The sequence below is a fragment of the mitochondrial genome of Lactuca saligna (genome assembly GCF_052625555.1).
Source record: "Lactuca saligna strain CGN5271 mitochondrion, complete genome".
Lineage (NCBI taxonomy): Eukaryota > Viridiplantae > Streptophyta > Magnoliopsida > Asterales > Asteraceae > Lactuca > Lactuca saligna.
Genome location: NC_042406.1, coordinates 192,501 through 207,500, shown reverse-complemented (window position 1 = coordinate 207,500; position 15,000 = coordinate 192,501). Strand labels below are relative to the sequence as shown.

The 15,000-nt window shown below is 45.1% G+C and overlaps 2 protein-coding genes across 2 annotated transcripts, besides 3 other annotated features; both read left to right on the top strand.

Annotated features, from left to right (window-relative positions):
- Positions 1-4,242: part of a repeat region (second copy of long repeat M) that runs on past the window's edge.
- A 129-nt stretch (positions 4,243-4,371) lies between these two features.
- Positions 4,372-4,508: a dispersed repeat (first copy of repeat X-04q).
- Positions 4,441-7,827, top strand: rps3 (ribosomal protein S3). The gene is made up of 2 exons: positions 4,441-4,514; positions 6,225-7,827. The coding sequence occupies exons 1-2, from the start codon at positions 4,441-4,443 to the stop codon at positions 7,825-7,827; spliced, it is 1,677 nt and encodes a 558-aa protein (YP_009642419.1).
- Positions 7,718-8,233, top strand: rpl16 (ribosomal protein L16). Its single transcript has one exon. The coding sequence runs from the start codon at positions 7,718-7,720 to the stop codon at positions 8,231-8,233; it is 516 nt and encodes a 171-aa protein (YP_009642418.1).
- Positions 8,234-10,341: 2,108 nt separating this feature from the next.
- Positions 10,342-10,409: a dispersed repeat (second copy of repeat X-12).
- The last annotated feature ends 4,591 nt before the right edge of the window (positions 10,410-15,000 follow it).

Genomic DNA, 15,000 nt, shown 5'->3' with positions numbered 1-15,000 from the left:
CTGCAAGAAAGGAGAGAGAGGCAGGCTATCTCTTTTTTGAAGTCAGTGCTTGTATTTGGTCGTCCAGTTCTTCCGGGAGGAAAGGGGCATTCTTCACTCCTTCGCGACGCCTCTATGTACTACATAAGGGGCGGACTAAGGGCCCATTGGTTCTACCTTCTTTTCTTTGTCGGCGACAAGGGATCTCTCAACCCCCGCTAAGCATCCATAGCTAAATGGTTCAACATTTGAAGTTCTTTCCAAATGGTTCAACATTTGAAGTTCTTTCCTTGGTCTTCATTCAGTGAAAGGAGTGAAGCTTTCCGCAGCTGGAAAGCGGAGACCCACGAAGGCGAGATGATCCCAAAGCGAGAATGAAGCTAGAGCCATTACTTGACCAAGAACGTGAGAGGATTGAACACACCTTCCCCGGACCGGGTGGATACACTTTTTGACCCTTCCCAGGATTGAACTACGGGATCGATCTCTTATTTACCAAGATATGAAAGCCACGAGCCACTTTCTTTCGATGTGCTGTCATGATCACATTCTCAGTTTCGTACGAGATTCCCAGTTTAGCTTACGGGGTCAAAGTCTTCTTTGGACTTTTCCAATTCTATTTCTTTTTCATCAATCGGGGCGAGAGGGAGCTGCTTCGAGGAGGCGACACCCACTAGTTTTGTCCGGATCAAACTCTCCCCAAAGCAGGTAGGTGAGAAGGGCTCGGCTCCATGCAGGTCTTTCACCAACGGCTGGCACTGAATTAGCGCGATGCGAAAGAGTCCGGGCTTAGTCGGCGGGGATAAGATTCTATTCTCGGAGTCAGAACTACTCCTATGCAAGGCTGTCGTCTCATGCTACTAGGGCGGCTCCCTTCTCTTTAATCAATTAGGGGTGGTAGGCGCCTGTAAAGAAGATCGCTTCTATTACTACACAAGTCGATAAGTCCGAACTCTAACAACTTCAAGGACTAGGAAGGCCCCTTTTTACTCATCCGGATTTCCCTTTCATATAGGTGCTCCAGAAAGAAGATTGGATTCGACAAGAGTCTCAGCGAGAATAGGCAGCTTTAGCATCAAGCACATCATCATACCGACAGTCATCCGAACGAGAGTCTCCCATTTGAATTCCCTGAGCAAGCTCTCCTCTTCCACGTTGCTGGAAAGGGCTTAGCCGCCTTTGGACAAGGACCCTTGGACCATTTACCCGGCCTCTCTATCCAGCTTTTTTCCTTCAACGACTCTAAGAAATAATGGTCTCGAACATAGGGGAATTCAGATGAAAGCTCCGGTCCTTGAATGAACGACTTAGCCCCTTGCACACTAAGGTGCCTTAGCCTATCCATACACAGCCACACCCAAAGGGGAGCGCCTGCCCAACTATCCGATCTTGTTTTCCCTTTCCGGGTAGATCTTCTCATTGACAACAATAGGTATCGGCCATAACCAAAGAAATTCTTTTTCAAAGGAGGTAATTCGTTCGCTCCAAACACGACTTGCTTGTAATTTATCCTTCAATCCCAAAAAAGCAAGAATGAATGACCAAACCCGACCCAATTTCCTTATTTTCTTATTCCCGCCAGGCGCTGTTAAGCCCTTCACCTCCTTCTGATGATCATTCCACTTCTTCGCCGCGGGAACATCTCTCTACTTAAAAGAGGGAACGAAGGCCCCGACCAATCATCGTGAAGAGAACCAATAAGAGCCAAAGGAGGTGATGAAAAGACCTTCTCTCTGGCCCCCTTTTCTTGCAGCTTTCGGACTTGGCCGATCATGAAGAAGATCATCCTCGCTCGGTCACGGGTAGATAAATAAAGGAAAAAGCCTTCTCTGGAGCATGCTCATGACAAGATCCCGAACTCCTACTTTGAAGGTTGGCAGCTGCAAGACCCAAGTCAATGTCTTAAGCCGGGCCTTCGACGGCGGCATGGAAGAAAGAAAGTAGTTTTGTTCTAAAGTCGAGATTTTGAAACTATAGAAGACCATCTTCGCGAGAAAGGTCTCGATCCCTTCCCACCTTAGATCGAGCTGGCATGGCAGCCGGGGCTTCTTCCCCGGAAATCATTCCCATCCAGCCGGACTTTGAAAGTCGATCTAGCGGTGCCTTTCCCTATCGCCTTCTTTTTGATAGTCGTAAGCTAGAGCCCCTATGGTATGGTGGCATCAAAAGCTAACCATTAGGTTCGTATTGCCAATTTGAGTACTTTTTCCACTAAGCGAGAAGGGCCCTCAATCGGACGAGCGCAAATCACTCCTTTTCTCAAGTGGGAAAGACGCTTTGATATGGCTGGATCTACTACGCAAGTAGCATACTCGGATCAAGCAGCATCTCTTTTGGTTCAAAGCGAGTCCAGGAATATCTGACAGGTTGGGCGGACGGTCTCTCAAGCGATTCTTCCAATCTTTTGCATCTTGTGGTGAAGGGAAGCCCAGTTATTAGTAGCAAAAAGAGAAAGATGAAGGGCTTCGCTCCCAGGTTGATGGATCAAGAAATGAATGAAAGGTTGGAAGATCCTGCCCAGGGGGAGAAGTCTCAATGGGATGCATTTGCAGAGAGAAAGAGAGATGCCGCTGCTACCAAAGGTGCACCCCGACAAAGCTACACTGCCTGAGGAATCATCCCATTTTCTCATATGAAGTCTATCAGCGGTGCTATTTACTATTCTTTCTAGTTCTGACTTGGGAAGCTGATCTCGATCTCAAGAGAAGCGTGACGATCATTCAAAAGGAGAAGGATCGGACAAAAGAAGGTGGTGACGACGGCCCGGGTGGATAGGATGGGATTCTGACCTCCACACCTGGACGGAGTGGTGACTTTGAGAGGTAGAGAGATTTTAAGCCTAAGCAGAGATCTTTCTTCAAATTCTTGGTCTTGCAGGTTGGTGACCGATCAATCAGTCTCTACGACCGGATCCAGTCTGAGAGATGAGCTAGCTTTCTTTCGGGTGTGAGTGGAGCAGAATGAGTGTGAATTAAGGGTGTGATTGCTTTGATGGAAAGAGTAGCACTCCCGATAAATCGATATCCGGGGGAAAGAAATCCATATCCCTCTAATAGTAGCAGACTGCGAAGTTGAAAATCGAAGGGGAACCAGAAATCTTGATCCATGGTCCCCCGGCTTGAAGTTGAAGCAGACGTCCAGAGGTGCCTTTCTTGATGGAATGAAAGAAATGCCGACCTATAATTCCTGGTCATGAAGTGGAAAAGAAAGAAGTAGCATGGAAAGGAGGTGCGCTGGAAGTGGAAAGATTTTTTATTTCAAAATTTCGTATTAAGATGGATTTGATTTCAAGCCTTCTCTTTTCTTTGCTTTACAGAATTTATCTTTCTATCTATCAGTGAAGACTGAATTTAGGATTTGGCAATTATTGATGGAATTCCTTCCTTCTTTCTTGAAGTGACAGAATTCTTTATTTATTTCAGATATGACGGAATTGATATCGCCGTGAAATCTTTCTTTTTTTATTGCTTTCTTCTGACTCCTTACGTATACTTCACTCGTTGGGTTCGGCTGTCAGTTTCAAATCTTGAACCAGAATTGATCGATAGAAGTGCTTAAGCTGGAGGTGGAAGCATGAGTTCAGAGTTAGCATCGAAGGATGAAAAAAGACCCCCGGTTGAAGTGCCATCAAATCCAAAGGGCACATGTAGCCATGCCATGAAATACAAAGGGCTAGCCAACAAATGATAAGAAGGGCACGCACGTGAAGCAAGGGGATGGAGGGCAGCCGTCCGGCGATTGAGGACCGCACATATCAAAGATAAAGAATATGAAAACCGAGACTATTTAAGTAGAACTCGGATATACTGACCGGGAGGCCGAGTTGAAAGTAAGGCTTTAAGCGAATTAAGATAGACAATACAATAGATGCTATCTAACTAAGATTTTCAGTCTTAAGCTAATCAGTATTGGTAAGACGGGTACGTAGACGCACAAGAGAGGTTTTCTAGTCTTTTAATTGAATATAGGGGGCAGGGGAATCTAGTAAGAAAGAAAGAGAAAAAGGATAGAAGTCTTACAGGAATTCGATCCAGCCCCGGTTTGAGCATCTCCCTAGCCTACCTACTTTCGAAGCTATCCTTTTGTCTCTCTATCCTTGCTAACGAGAACCTGTGAGACGGCTAGTATACAAGAGTATTCACCACTAATATCTCAGGCACGGTTGTGCGAGATGCGTGAATCGCAATGCTAGTCGTAAGAGATCATTTCTAGTTTAGCAAGGAGAAGGAAGCAACCGGAGAGATCTTCTTTTAAGGACAGGAAAATTGGGTCACATCTTCTTCTATTTTGCCGGAATTCGTTGATTGCTCCGTACGAATTTTCAATGGGATCCTGTTCGTTGTAAGATCACTGAAGGAGGTCCTAAATTGGGAGAGTTTGCTTCTACACGGAAACGAAGATCTTCGAGAACTCATATTGGACCGGGGATCAAAAAGGGACAAAAGTAAAGTATAAGCGCATATGGCACGAAAAGGAAATCCAATTTCGGTAAGACTTGGTCTGAATCGTAGTTCAGATTCAAGTCGGTTCAGTGAGGGCGACCGCGAAAGTCACCGAAGGGGTCAGTCTTTTCCTTCACCCCAGATTAAAAAAAAAAGGCGGGGAAGGGCGTTGCAGATGTCCGGGACGGACACGACTTCTTCTAACGCTAGAAGACCACTGGAAGACACCCGGGACCAGAGCATGTCGTGAAAGAAGCACACTGGGCGGGCGTGCTTCGACCGTGTCTCCGGGGCACAGTTGAATGTAGATATCATGAACGCGAGGTGCAGGATACCAGGCCGAGAAAGCCGGGCAACCACTCCCCTATGTGCCAATCGCTAGTGCAGCCAGGGCCCCGGCGCCCAGCTCCGCTGGAGAGGCCTCGCCTGATCTGAGAAGTGCTAATTCGGTTCGGATAGACTTCATTCAAGAACGCCGCCGCCCCTGGAATAAGAAAACAAGTGCTAAGTTTCAGATCAGTGAATAAACCGAAACGAAAGAAGAGACCTTTCTCGCTCGGCGCCTAAAGCGCACTATGCTCCGCTTCAACAAATGAGAGTTTTCGGTGGAACCGGTGAACCACGCCGGTTAAATGCGTGGGACAGAGGGCTCGTAGTACCTGCTACCGCAGCTATGGGAAGGGAAGGAGCCTAAATCGACCTTTTTTATTTTGAAAAGAAAAAAAGCAGTACAAGGAGATTAGACTCTCGGATGAGACTAAGTAGCTACCGACCGTTCCGACGCGCCCTTGACCTATCTTGATTAAGACCGAAACCTATCTAATCGAAAGTGGGGTCTAGTTTAAGCTGTCAAACAAATGGCCTGGAAAGAATAACCACTAGTAGGGATATAGATGGAGTCTCGCTCAGTAAAGAGAGTTGTAGATTCGTAGAACAGGAGAAGAGCCTTGACTTTCTATTAGATTAGTCCAGCACGCTAGCTGCAATCTTTCTAAAGCAAGAAGGGAAGGGGGAAAGTTTACTTTGAGAAAGAAAGGCCTTCTCTTCTATTTCGATTCTAATCTTAGGAAAGGTGCGTTATCGCTTTGATTTCTCGTTAGCTAGGCTTCAATAAGGACGTTTAGGCTTTACTAATAAGATAGAAAAGAAAGGGCTTTTTCATCAGGGTGCGAAGGTTTGGAACCTTATAAAAACTAAGAGCGTTTTCTTTCAAATGACAACTGCCTCTTCCTGCTGCGAGGGCCTTGCACGAAACCAAACCGCCCCCCCCCGCCCGCTCAAGTACCAGTTGCTTCGCAGGTAGGCCCACTTAGGTTAGAGGGGCATTGCCCCTCAGTTCTTACCAACCCCCGGTGTGTAATCGACATGTTGTTAGCTTCAACTCGTTCGAATAAGAATCTGCAATTACCTCTGCTGTAAATTTATTATTCATTCAGGGCGCTCGGCCGGTGCTCCTTTCTCAAACCAGAACAACTCTGAACGTTAGGGAAGAGAAGGGAGGATCACCTGAGCGAACTGACCGAAGGGACTTTACTTATCCGAACCGAACGATAGCGGCTTAAAGCTAAGAGCAGCGTCGCTGCTTGATCGGCGGGGAGGAGCATCTCAAAGTATGGGGCAAAGGATCAAAGGCTTTTACTTTGTCACCCGGGATCCACCACAGGTTGGGTTTGAGAGCCGTGTGATGGGTGACTATCCAGCACGGTTCGGAGAGCACTTTTAGTCTGCGCTGGTGAATGGAAGCCCCCCTATCAAGCAAGAAAGAAGCGGCTCTTCCCACGGCGGAGTCCGCATTGACTCTATTTATTATTATGGTAAATCAGTGTATCAAGATGTCAATCTTAGATCTTATTTCGGTTCGATACGTCCACCTACTAGACTCACCTTTGGCTTTCGTCTCGGTAGGTGTATTATTATACATTTTCCCAAAAGAACATTCATTCATTTCTTTCTTCCCCGTCGACCACGACGACAGAAACGACGCGAAAAATCCAGACCCGGAAAGGGGAAGGGCCAGTGGTGGGCATTTGGGAAAGTCGGGCCGATCGGGTGTCTTCATTCAAGCGACGGTACAGAAGAAGAACGAAACGAAGTGAGAGGCCGGGGGGCAGGGAAAAGAGTCGAGTCGATCAGGCTCGACGACCGGGAGAAGCAAAACGAAATCCGGATTTGGCCGAAAAAGAAGCAACGCTATGGATACCATGACCGATCACCATCGATAAAGAAGAATCTTTCTAAATCACTTCGGGTCAGCGGGGCCTTCAAGCATCCGAAATACGCCGGGCTTGTAAATGACATAGCCCTCCTAAATGACGACTCCTTCAGAAAAACGAAGTTATTCAAGTTCTTTTTCTCAAAGAAGTCCCCCTCCGACAGCCCGACGAGTCATCCACTTAAAAGGACCCTCCCTGCGGTGCGCCCTTCCTTGAATTATTCGGTCATGCAATACTTATTGAAGACAAAGAACCAAATGCATTTCGACCCCGTCGTAGTTCTCAATCATTTCGTGGAACCGGGCGTGGTTGAACCATCTACCATGGGGGGAGCTAATGCACAGGGAAGAAGCTTAGATAAGAGAATACGTTTCGCTTTTTTTGTCGAAAGCTCGACCAGCGAGAAAAAGTTTTTGGCCGAAGACAAAAAGTTGACCCACTTCATTCGCTGGTCGGATCATCCTCGCTTCGCGGGAACAACAAAAACCACCATCTCGCTCTTTCCTTTCTTCGGTGCTACCTTTTTCTTTCCAAGGGACGGGGTTGGGGTGTATAAGAACCTTTTTTTTGAGTATGCCCGGGAACAACTCCTACGAAAATTCAGGAAAAAATGTTGGAACCTCACGGCTAAGGATAAGGTAATGGAATTGATAGAGAAATTCATAGACCTAGGTGGGATAGGAGAATTGATAAAGGGAATAGAGATGATGATAGAGATCATACTGAGAAACAGAAGAATTCCGTACGGGTACAACTTTTATTTGAACGAAGTGAAAAAAATGCGATCTTTGTTGTCTAATAGAACAAAGACTAATACCTTAATTGAGTCGGTCAAGATCAAATCTGTTTATCAAAGTGCTTCTCCGATTGCTCAAGATATCTCTTTTCAACCGAGGAACAAAACAAGATCATTTCGCTCCATTTTTAGTCAAATAGTGAAGGATATTCGATTAGTAATGAAAAAAGGGGTGGAGGGGATCCGTATATGTTGTTCAGGTCGATCAGAAGGTGCAGAAATAGCTAGAACTGAATGCGGAAAGTATGGAAAAACATCTAGTAATGTATTTAACCAGAAAATAGATTATGCTCCTGCGGAAGTATCTACTCGTTACGGAATCTCAGGTGTCAAAGTGTGGATTTCATATAGTCAAAAAGAAAGGGGACGTGCTATATCCGAAACGTACGAAATATAGTAAATATCATAAAGGCAGATGTAGTAGGGGTTGCAAACCGGACGGTACACGACTTGGTTTTGGAAGATATGGCACTAAAAGTTTGAGAGCTGGTCGTCTTTCATATCGAGCCATTGAAGCAGCGCGTCGAGCTATAATTGGGCAATTCCATCGTACTATGAGCGGACAATTCCGAAGAAATGGTAAGATATGGGTAAGAGTTCTCGCAGATCTCCCTATTACCGGGGAACCTACAGAAGTCAGAATGGGAAGAGGAAAAGGAAATCCTACGGGTTGGATTGCTCGTGTGTCCACAGGACAAATCCCATTTGAAATGGATGGTGTGAGTTTGTCAAATGCTCGACAAGCCGCTACATTAGCGGCGCATAAACTATGTTCGTCAACCAAGTTTGTTCAGTGGTCGTAACGTAATTAGTTAGTGGGGAAAAAGCGGGCCGGGATTCAAAAGAATTAGGCGAAGTGTTTGTTCCTGAACGACGGAAGTGGAAAGACACTAAGGGAGAGGGATATACTCCTTTCTTTTTGTAATCGCCGAAATTGTACGACGAACCTTCTTGTTCCAGGCGTACTACCCGGGTACGTTAAGGTTGAATTCTCCAGGCCCGGTTTCTAAAGTGAGAGTAGTCAGAATAAATAAGAAAGATAAGAGCTAAGATTCAGGAAAGGAAGCTTTATGGGAGAAAGGATAAAAAGTATGTATGTATCTGGTGGGGTGGGGCTATGTATGTAGAAAGGGATCAGTCTCTATCGATCCGGATACTAAAAGCGTACTGAAGACTTACTTAAGTTAAGCCCCGAAACCTATTCAGCAGTTGAAAAAACCAATTCATTCCAAGGCAAACAAAGAGGTCTTTCCTTTTGTCGTTCAGTCCTTCTCTCCTTCCATCTTTCCTTCCTTCCATGTAGGCCTCTTGCTATCCATATTGAAAAAAGAGAAGAAAGGGAAATGAAGACTAGCCAAAAGACCTAAAATATAAAAAATAGAAAAGATCTAACTACTATATGGAAGTAGTAAAGCATAGTTCTAATCCTAGGATTACATATCGCTCATCGGCCCAGAACTCGCAACTACGAAGCTCTTTTCTCGAGCGAGGCAACAATTCGTGGATCCATGGTTTGGATGAAGCTATGTACCCGGGTGGAGATGATTTGTCTCAAAGATGTTCCGCTCATCCAAGAATCTAATTGATCGGTAATTCGACCGACGACTCTAAGGGCATTAGCGCGGGCCTTCCATCTTACCGTGGCTATCTAGTCATTGACCCATTTGCTTGCGAAGCATATCATCGCTTCGTGCTGTTCCCTTATGCATTGATGATTACTGATTAAAATTGCTGCAATAAGCCGCCTCTCCGCTACGAGGTTTGCGAGGACCTTTGTTACCGCGCCCGAGCTAGCACTAGTTCGTACCTCGTTCGACTATTAGATCGAATAGGCGTCTTATTAAGCGGTCTTTTTCTTTGACGTTACATGATCAGCCGCCGATGAACGCATGTGCAAAGTAAAGTTCATCTGCCATGCCCCCGGCCCCGGCATAGGAATGAATGCCCACGGTGGTTGTGCATTCTGGCGTAACGTAATAGGAAGACTTGTGATTTGGCGAGAGTTCTTGATGAGGGCTGATCCATTATATAATAGAACGAAGTGAACAAGTTGCCGGAATTTCAACAGTGAGTTCCTGGATGATATACGGATTAGAACCGAGACGACCGATGCCTCAAGCCCATGGTTTGTCTTTTTTCCGACATGCAAAATGACTCGCCCTGTCTTTCTTATCAAATCCGAGAGCACCCTATCCTCTCCTCGCTGAGCGACCCGGCATTTTCGTTCAAATATAGGCCGGCTGGCTTGGTTGCTATTATAAAATACCGGGTGGCTACAGGCTCAGGTTGCTAGTTGGCTTAGTATTGCATTGAAAGATGGTAGCTGCTTCTTCACTCTTCAAGTAGCTGAAGCTTCTGTTCAAGTCAGGAATAGGGGTTGATAAAAGTAAAACTTTTCTTTCGAGATTAGGTTAGTGTTCCGTTTTTTCGGATGCTTTTCCGTTAAAGAGAACTGCAAGAATGAGAGGGCAGATATGATAGAGCTGCACTCTCAGACCGCCACCCATATTATGGAGGATCTGTATCTGCCTCATGAGCCGGATGATTGCCTCCGCGAAATGCTGGAGGATCTAAGGGGGACCCTAGTTGTCTGAACGGGGCTATTGACCCGTATCTGACAAAAAGGGTAGCCACTCAGTTGAAAGCTATCTTAGAATAGGAAGAAAAAGATTGAAAAAACTGTTCAAACCTATACCTAATTTTCTTTGATTATTCAATTTTGATTAGCGTTGATCGCTCTTTTCTTTAAAGCTTATGCCGTAGAAGCGGACATCCGGCTATTGGCGTTTTATCTGCATCTTCCCGACCGGAAGGGCTTCGCTTTGTTTGGGATGAACTCGCAAAGACTCGACCCGGGGACTTCCCTCGTAGAGTGGCCTCTTTTATAAGACTCGACTTTATCAGTGGAACTAAAAAAAAAAAAAAGAATCTAACGCTCTAGTCTAATTGAAGACTTTCAACGCTCATGCTATTTGAAAGCTCTTTCAAATAGGAAAGGAAGTAGGAAAGTAGCTTCTGAGAGAAATGTAAGAATTGCTGCTCTTAGCCGGCCTGGGGCCACGAGACCCTAACTCAAATACCTCAGCCGGTGCTGCTTAGCCTGTAGCCGGTCTAGCTCTCGGAGTTCCGGATATAGGGCTTTTCCTTGCTCTTTTCCCTTGCATCGAAGCTAAAATCCAAGAATGAGGAATGCCATGAATCAGACTAAGGAACGATGCCATCAAAGGAAGTAGTAAAGTAAGAATCAGAGGACTTTCAGGCTTCTGCCCTAAATCTAGCCAAAAGCCTATTCCGAAAGTACTATCAAACGAAGCTCAGTTCAAGGCTGTTATCCCACACCATCCCGAGCCTCAAGTCAGCCCATCCATCTTCCCTCGCTCTGAAGCTAGAGCAAGCTCCGTTTCAATCCAAGGAAGGTTCGGAAGGTAATACCAGGAAACTAAGAACAAATCCTCGCTTCGTAGCCAGCCGGTCTAGCTTTTGAATATGAGTGAAAAGTAGCTTCTGCTTCGCTATTAAATCCCTCACTTTCTAAGAAGATCAAGGGCAAGCCCTCCTACGATTACGATGACTGTAACGAAGTCTCGAAAGATAGAGAACCTCTTTCTTTACACGAGAGGAGGAACCATACGACAATGGTTCTAGACCCGTAACCCCATAACCTGTAGATGGCAGAATACGAGAATAGGCTTTGTTAGGGGATAATAGAAAGACATCCAAGCCAAGGAAAACCATCTATAAAAGCGTTATCAATTAGCGCTTTAGACCTCCCAAGGAAGAAAGAACAAAAGAACTAGAACTTGAATCTCTGGGAGGGGCGAAGCAAGTCGTAATAGATGGAAGAGAAGTTCCAAGAGATGGACTTGCTGGGGCAGTTACTAGCCGTATAGTTGCAGTTCCCGCTTAAACAACTCCTTATTATGCTTTTGGAAGAAATTCCCCAGTCAACCTCCCTTAGTCTCATCCTTTACACCCGGTCCAACCTTGCCCGCTCCTCTTGGCATCTAGGGTTATGTTATGGCTACTGCCTACTATCTCTCTAATAGCGAGGGTGCTTTCATCCGTGATGGAGTCATATGACATTCAAAGCCTTCTCTTTGAGATAGGTAACAGACTCAGCTGCTAGCCTTTCGAAATCTCTTTGTCGAGATCACGAATCAGCAGCTATAGAAGGAGTTGTTCCAGAACCCGCGGGCAGAATACCTTTTGTTGTAAGAAGGGCTACTGGTATGACATCAATCACTCTTAGAGTCTTAGCTGGGAACATTCTATTCCGAAAGTCAGGTCAATGCCACAGCTTCTTCTCAAGCATCAACATCAAAGTGCTCCAATGCCCTTACTTGAATCTAATGGAGGTCGATGTCCAGGGAATTGATAGAGTCAGACCTGAGAATGTAGTGACTAAGAAGGAAGGTAAAGGAAAGTCAGTCAAAAGCTCGAGTAAGAACGAGAGGAAGAAGAAGCAGTCGAGCTCAATTTATTCTTTAGAGGGAAGTAAGAACGAGAGGAAGAAGAAGCAGTCGAGCTCAATTTATTCTTATTTTTCATTCTCTTTTTTTCTTTGGCCCTTATTTCTTCTTATCTCTCTTTTCCGACTAACGCAAACATGCTACCGTTAACCATGCTACCACAGAGAAAGTAAAGCTGGCTCTTCCAGCTCTCGTATCCGAGGAAAGCTAACTTCATTCCTAAGCGTCTTCTTTTCTTGGTGTGATCGTATCAGCGTACGAATCCGGAGTGATGGCATAGAAGGAGCTGCAATTGAATCAAAGAAGAAGTTGTTGTGCTAGAATCCACTGTTACAGAATAGGCAGCTATAGAATCAGCTCGGTCCTTTCTTCCGTTATGCCTTTAATAGCTATCCGATGATCCTGTAACTACCGCAGCCGAAGGGCTTTCCCTCTTTCGCCTATATCGAATTCTGCTACTGCTTCTTCGACTCAAAGAACTGACATCTATCCTTTATCTTTCTCCTATGATTCCCAATATCCGTGGGATTTCCTCTAAAGCCTTTCTCTTTAGTGACTCAAACAAAGAACCTTAGCGGATGGATGAAAGAAGTAACTGAAAGCAAGGATAATATCTTCTTTATCCCATCTAGGTATAGGGATAGATTGAATATTCCAGCGGTTGGTTGAAAAGATATACAATAATAAGAAGAGACTGATTGATATAGCATCTCACTAACTTAATCTCATGACTTTAGAATATCACTTTGTGAAAGTGCTCTCGATATGCCACCAAGAAGCCATTAGTGCAAGCTGGTATTTAGCTCGCTCCTTAGATAAGCTATAGCTCCCTCTTTCTCGGTCAACCAAAAACAATGTAAAATGTATTAAATACCTATTCTTTGTTCTAATCAGCAAGCGGTATACGACAGCTTCGATAGCATCCTCTCCTCTTTCTGCTCCAAATCCCTAGTTTAGAATGCAACGAATGAAGCGAAGAAAGGTGAAAGAGCTACAGAAGCAGGCAACAGAAGGAAGAGCTACAGAAGCAAGACTAAGAACTAGCTCGGCTTAAGGATTAGCTAGCTAGGAGTCTTTCTGTATATTCGAGACTTTATCCCTCGGTTCTAAGTGCAAGGCTTCCTTAGCTGCGGTAACCCTGCTATGCAGGAATTCTTACAGTTATCTCAAATCTAAGCTTGGAACGACGAACCGGGAACAAGCTTCCTTCGTTTTCGCTTACCTGCTTAACCGTTAGTTGTTAAGGATTAGCAGCACCGTCTACTAGCTAGAGCTGTGAAACCTGAGAGAGCCGGGTGGGAACTCAAGACTAAGGCAGTAAGAAAGAGCTAGGATTAGTAGTTTGAGTTGGTTAGGCGGGATGGGATCGAAGAGACTGTACCGAGAACCGGCTAACTGCCATGAAAGCAGAGAGAGCTACTGAGCAACGGAGGACAGAGCGAGAAAGATCTTGAACTCTTAAGCTTCATCCCTGTATGCATATTCCTATACCAAAAGCAAGATAAGCGATGAATATTTACTGGATATAAGATAAGGAAAGTAGCTTGGACCGAGAGCAAAGAGAACTCCTCTAGTCGAAAAGAAAGAATCACTCACCTCACGAGGCTGGGTGGAATATAAGAGAAATTTCGAATCAAATACGAACGTATTCTTAAAAGAAAATTCCCAGGCATTGGTTACAGACAGGACAATCGAAGCTGAAAGGACAGACATAGATTGACCTACTACTAAGAACCGGACAGTCGAGAGACCGGAGAGATATTGGTTTAATCACAGACCAGACAGACAAGCATTTGTCAAAGCCCAGAAAGCCACCAACCATCGAAGCGTTAACCGTAAAGCCTGATGGGGAAGAATCCCTCTTCCGCATAAACACAGAAAGGAAAGTCAACAGTCCCAGAGCCTATTCTTTCAAAGAGCGCATTCCCCGCACCCTATTATCTAGCGGCTCTTTCTGTGCGTGGTTCTCTTTTATACTCTTGATCTGGGAAGCAGGCACTCTTCTGTAAACCTTCGAGAGGGTTCGTAGCCTTGCTAACGGTTTTCAACCTCACTCAGGGCGAATCTAAAAAAGTTTTTTTTAAGTGTTCATAAATCGTCTGTGAACAAATTCAAGAGAAGACAGATCCATAGGCAGCAAAAGAAGACTTTCGCTAAACAAGAGAGAGCTTCACAAGAGAAATAAGTCGATTCCTTATTTTCTTCTATTATAGGTAGCGCGCACAGGAAAGAGAGAAGAACGACAACAAGATATCAACAGCCCCAAGGAAGTCAAGCTCAGAAGGCAAGAATTTTTCTATACTCCTCACTGGGATAGAAGGAATTTACCTGACATAAGCGAAAGAAGGAGTTGACTGGTATTACCGGATCACAGTCCCTAGCTATCTTCCAAACAGATCTCCTTTTTGCATTGCCTTTTCGATAGCACAAGTAAAGGTCTGGTGCGCATAACTGCTGCCATCTACACTTGGAGAAAGGGACCGGAAAGAGCCTATTCGAGAACAGTAAGAGCAGACAATGAATGTGCTTGCGTCCTCTTCTTTTACTATTATACCTGCCCATGGAACTGTGCACAACCGATTTGTAACAAGCAAGAAGAGCGGATACGTCGTTCTTTCTCTTTCAAAGAGCGCTCCCGATGGCTAATGTATTGACCTCTTAAAGCATTTCAACAGGCCTGTACAGATAAATGTATCTTTAACCACTTTATAGCCTTGGCAGATTTGCTTTCTTTCCCGCTTTCGACTGGGTTCAAAAGGACGATGGAAGCGAAAAGATCACACCGAAAAAGCCGGAATCGGTGTATTGCCTGGGGATGATAGCCTTGTTGATTGCAAGTGCTATCTTAGATCCATTTTGAAAGGTCGGTTTAGTAAGAAATTTTTTCAAGAGAAGGAAGTTTTAAGCAAGGAGACTCATCGAAGAAAGGGTTGTGACTATATGGATGTATCGAAAGACGGATGAAATAGATTCTCATAGCCTATCCCTTGTCTTGTCTCCTGCCTACGTTCCAACCAGTAGTAAGCAGCTAACCTTCCTGCCCGTCCGGGGTTATCTCTGCTCGGTTCCGCAATCAATCCCAGATCCATCCATTTGAGGGG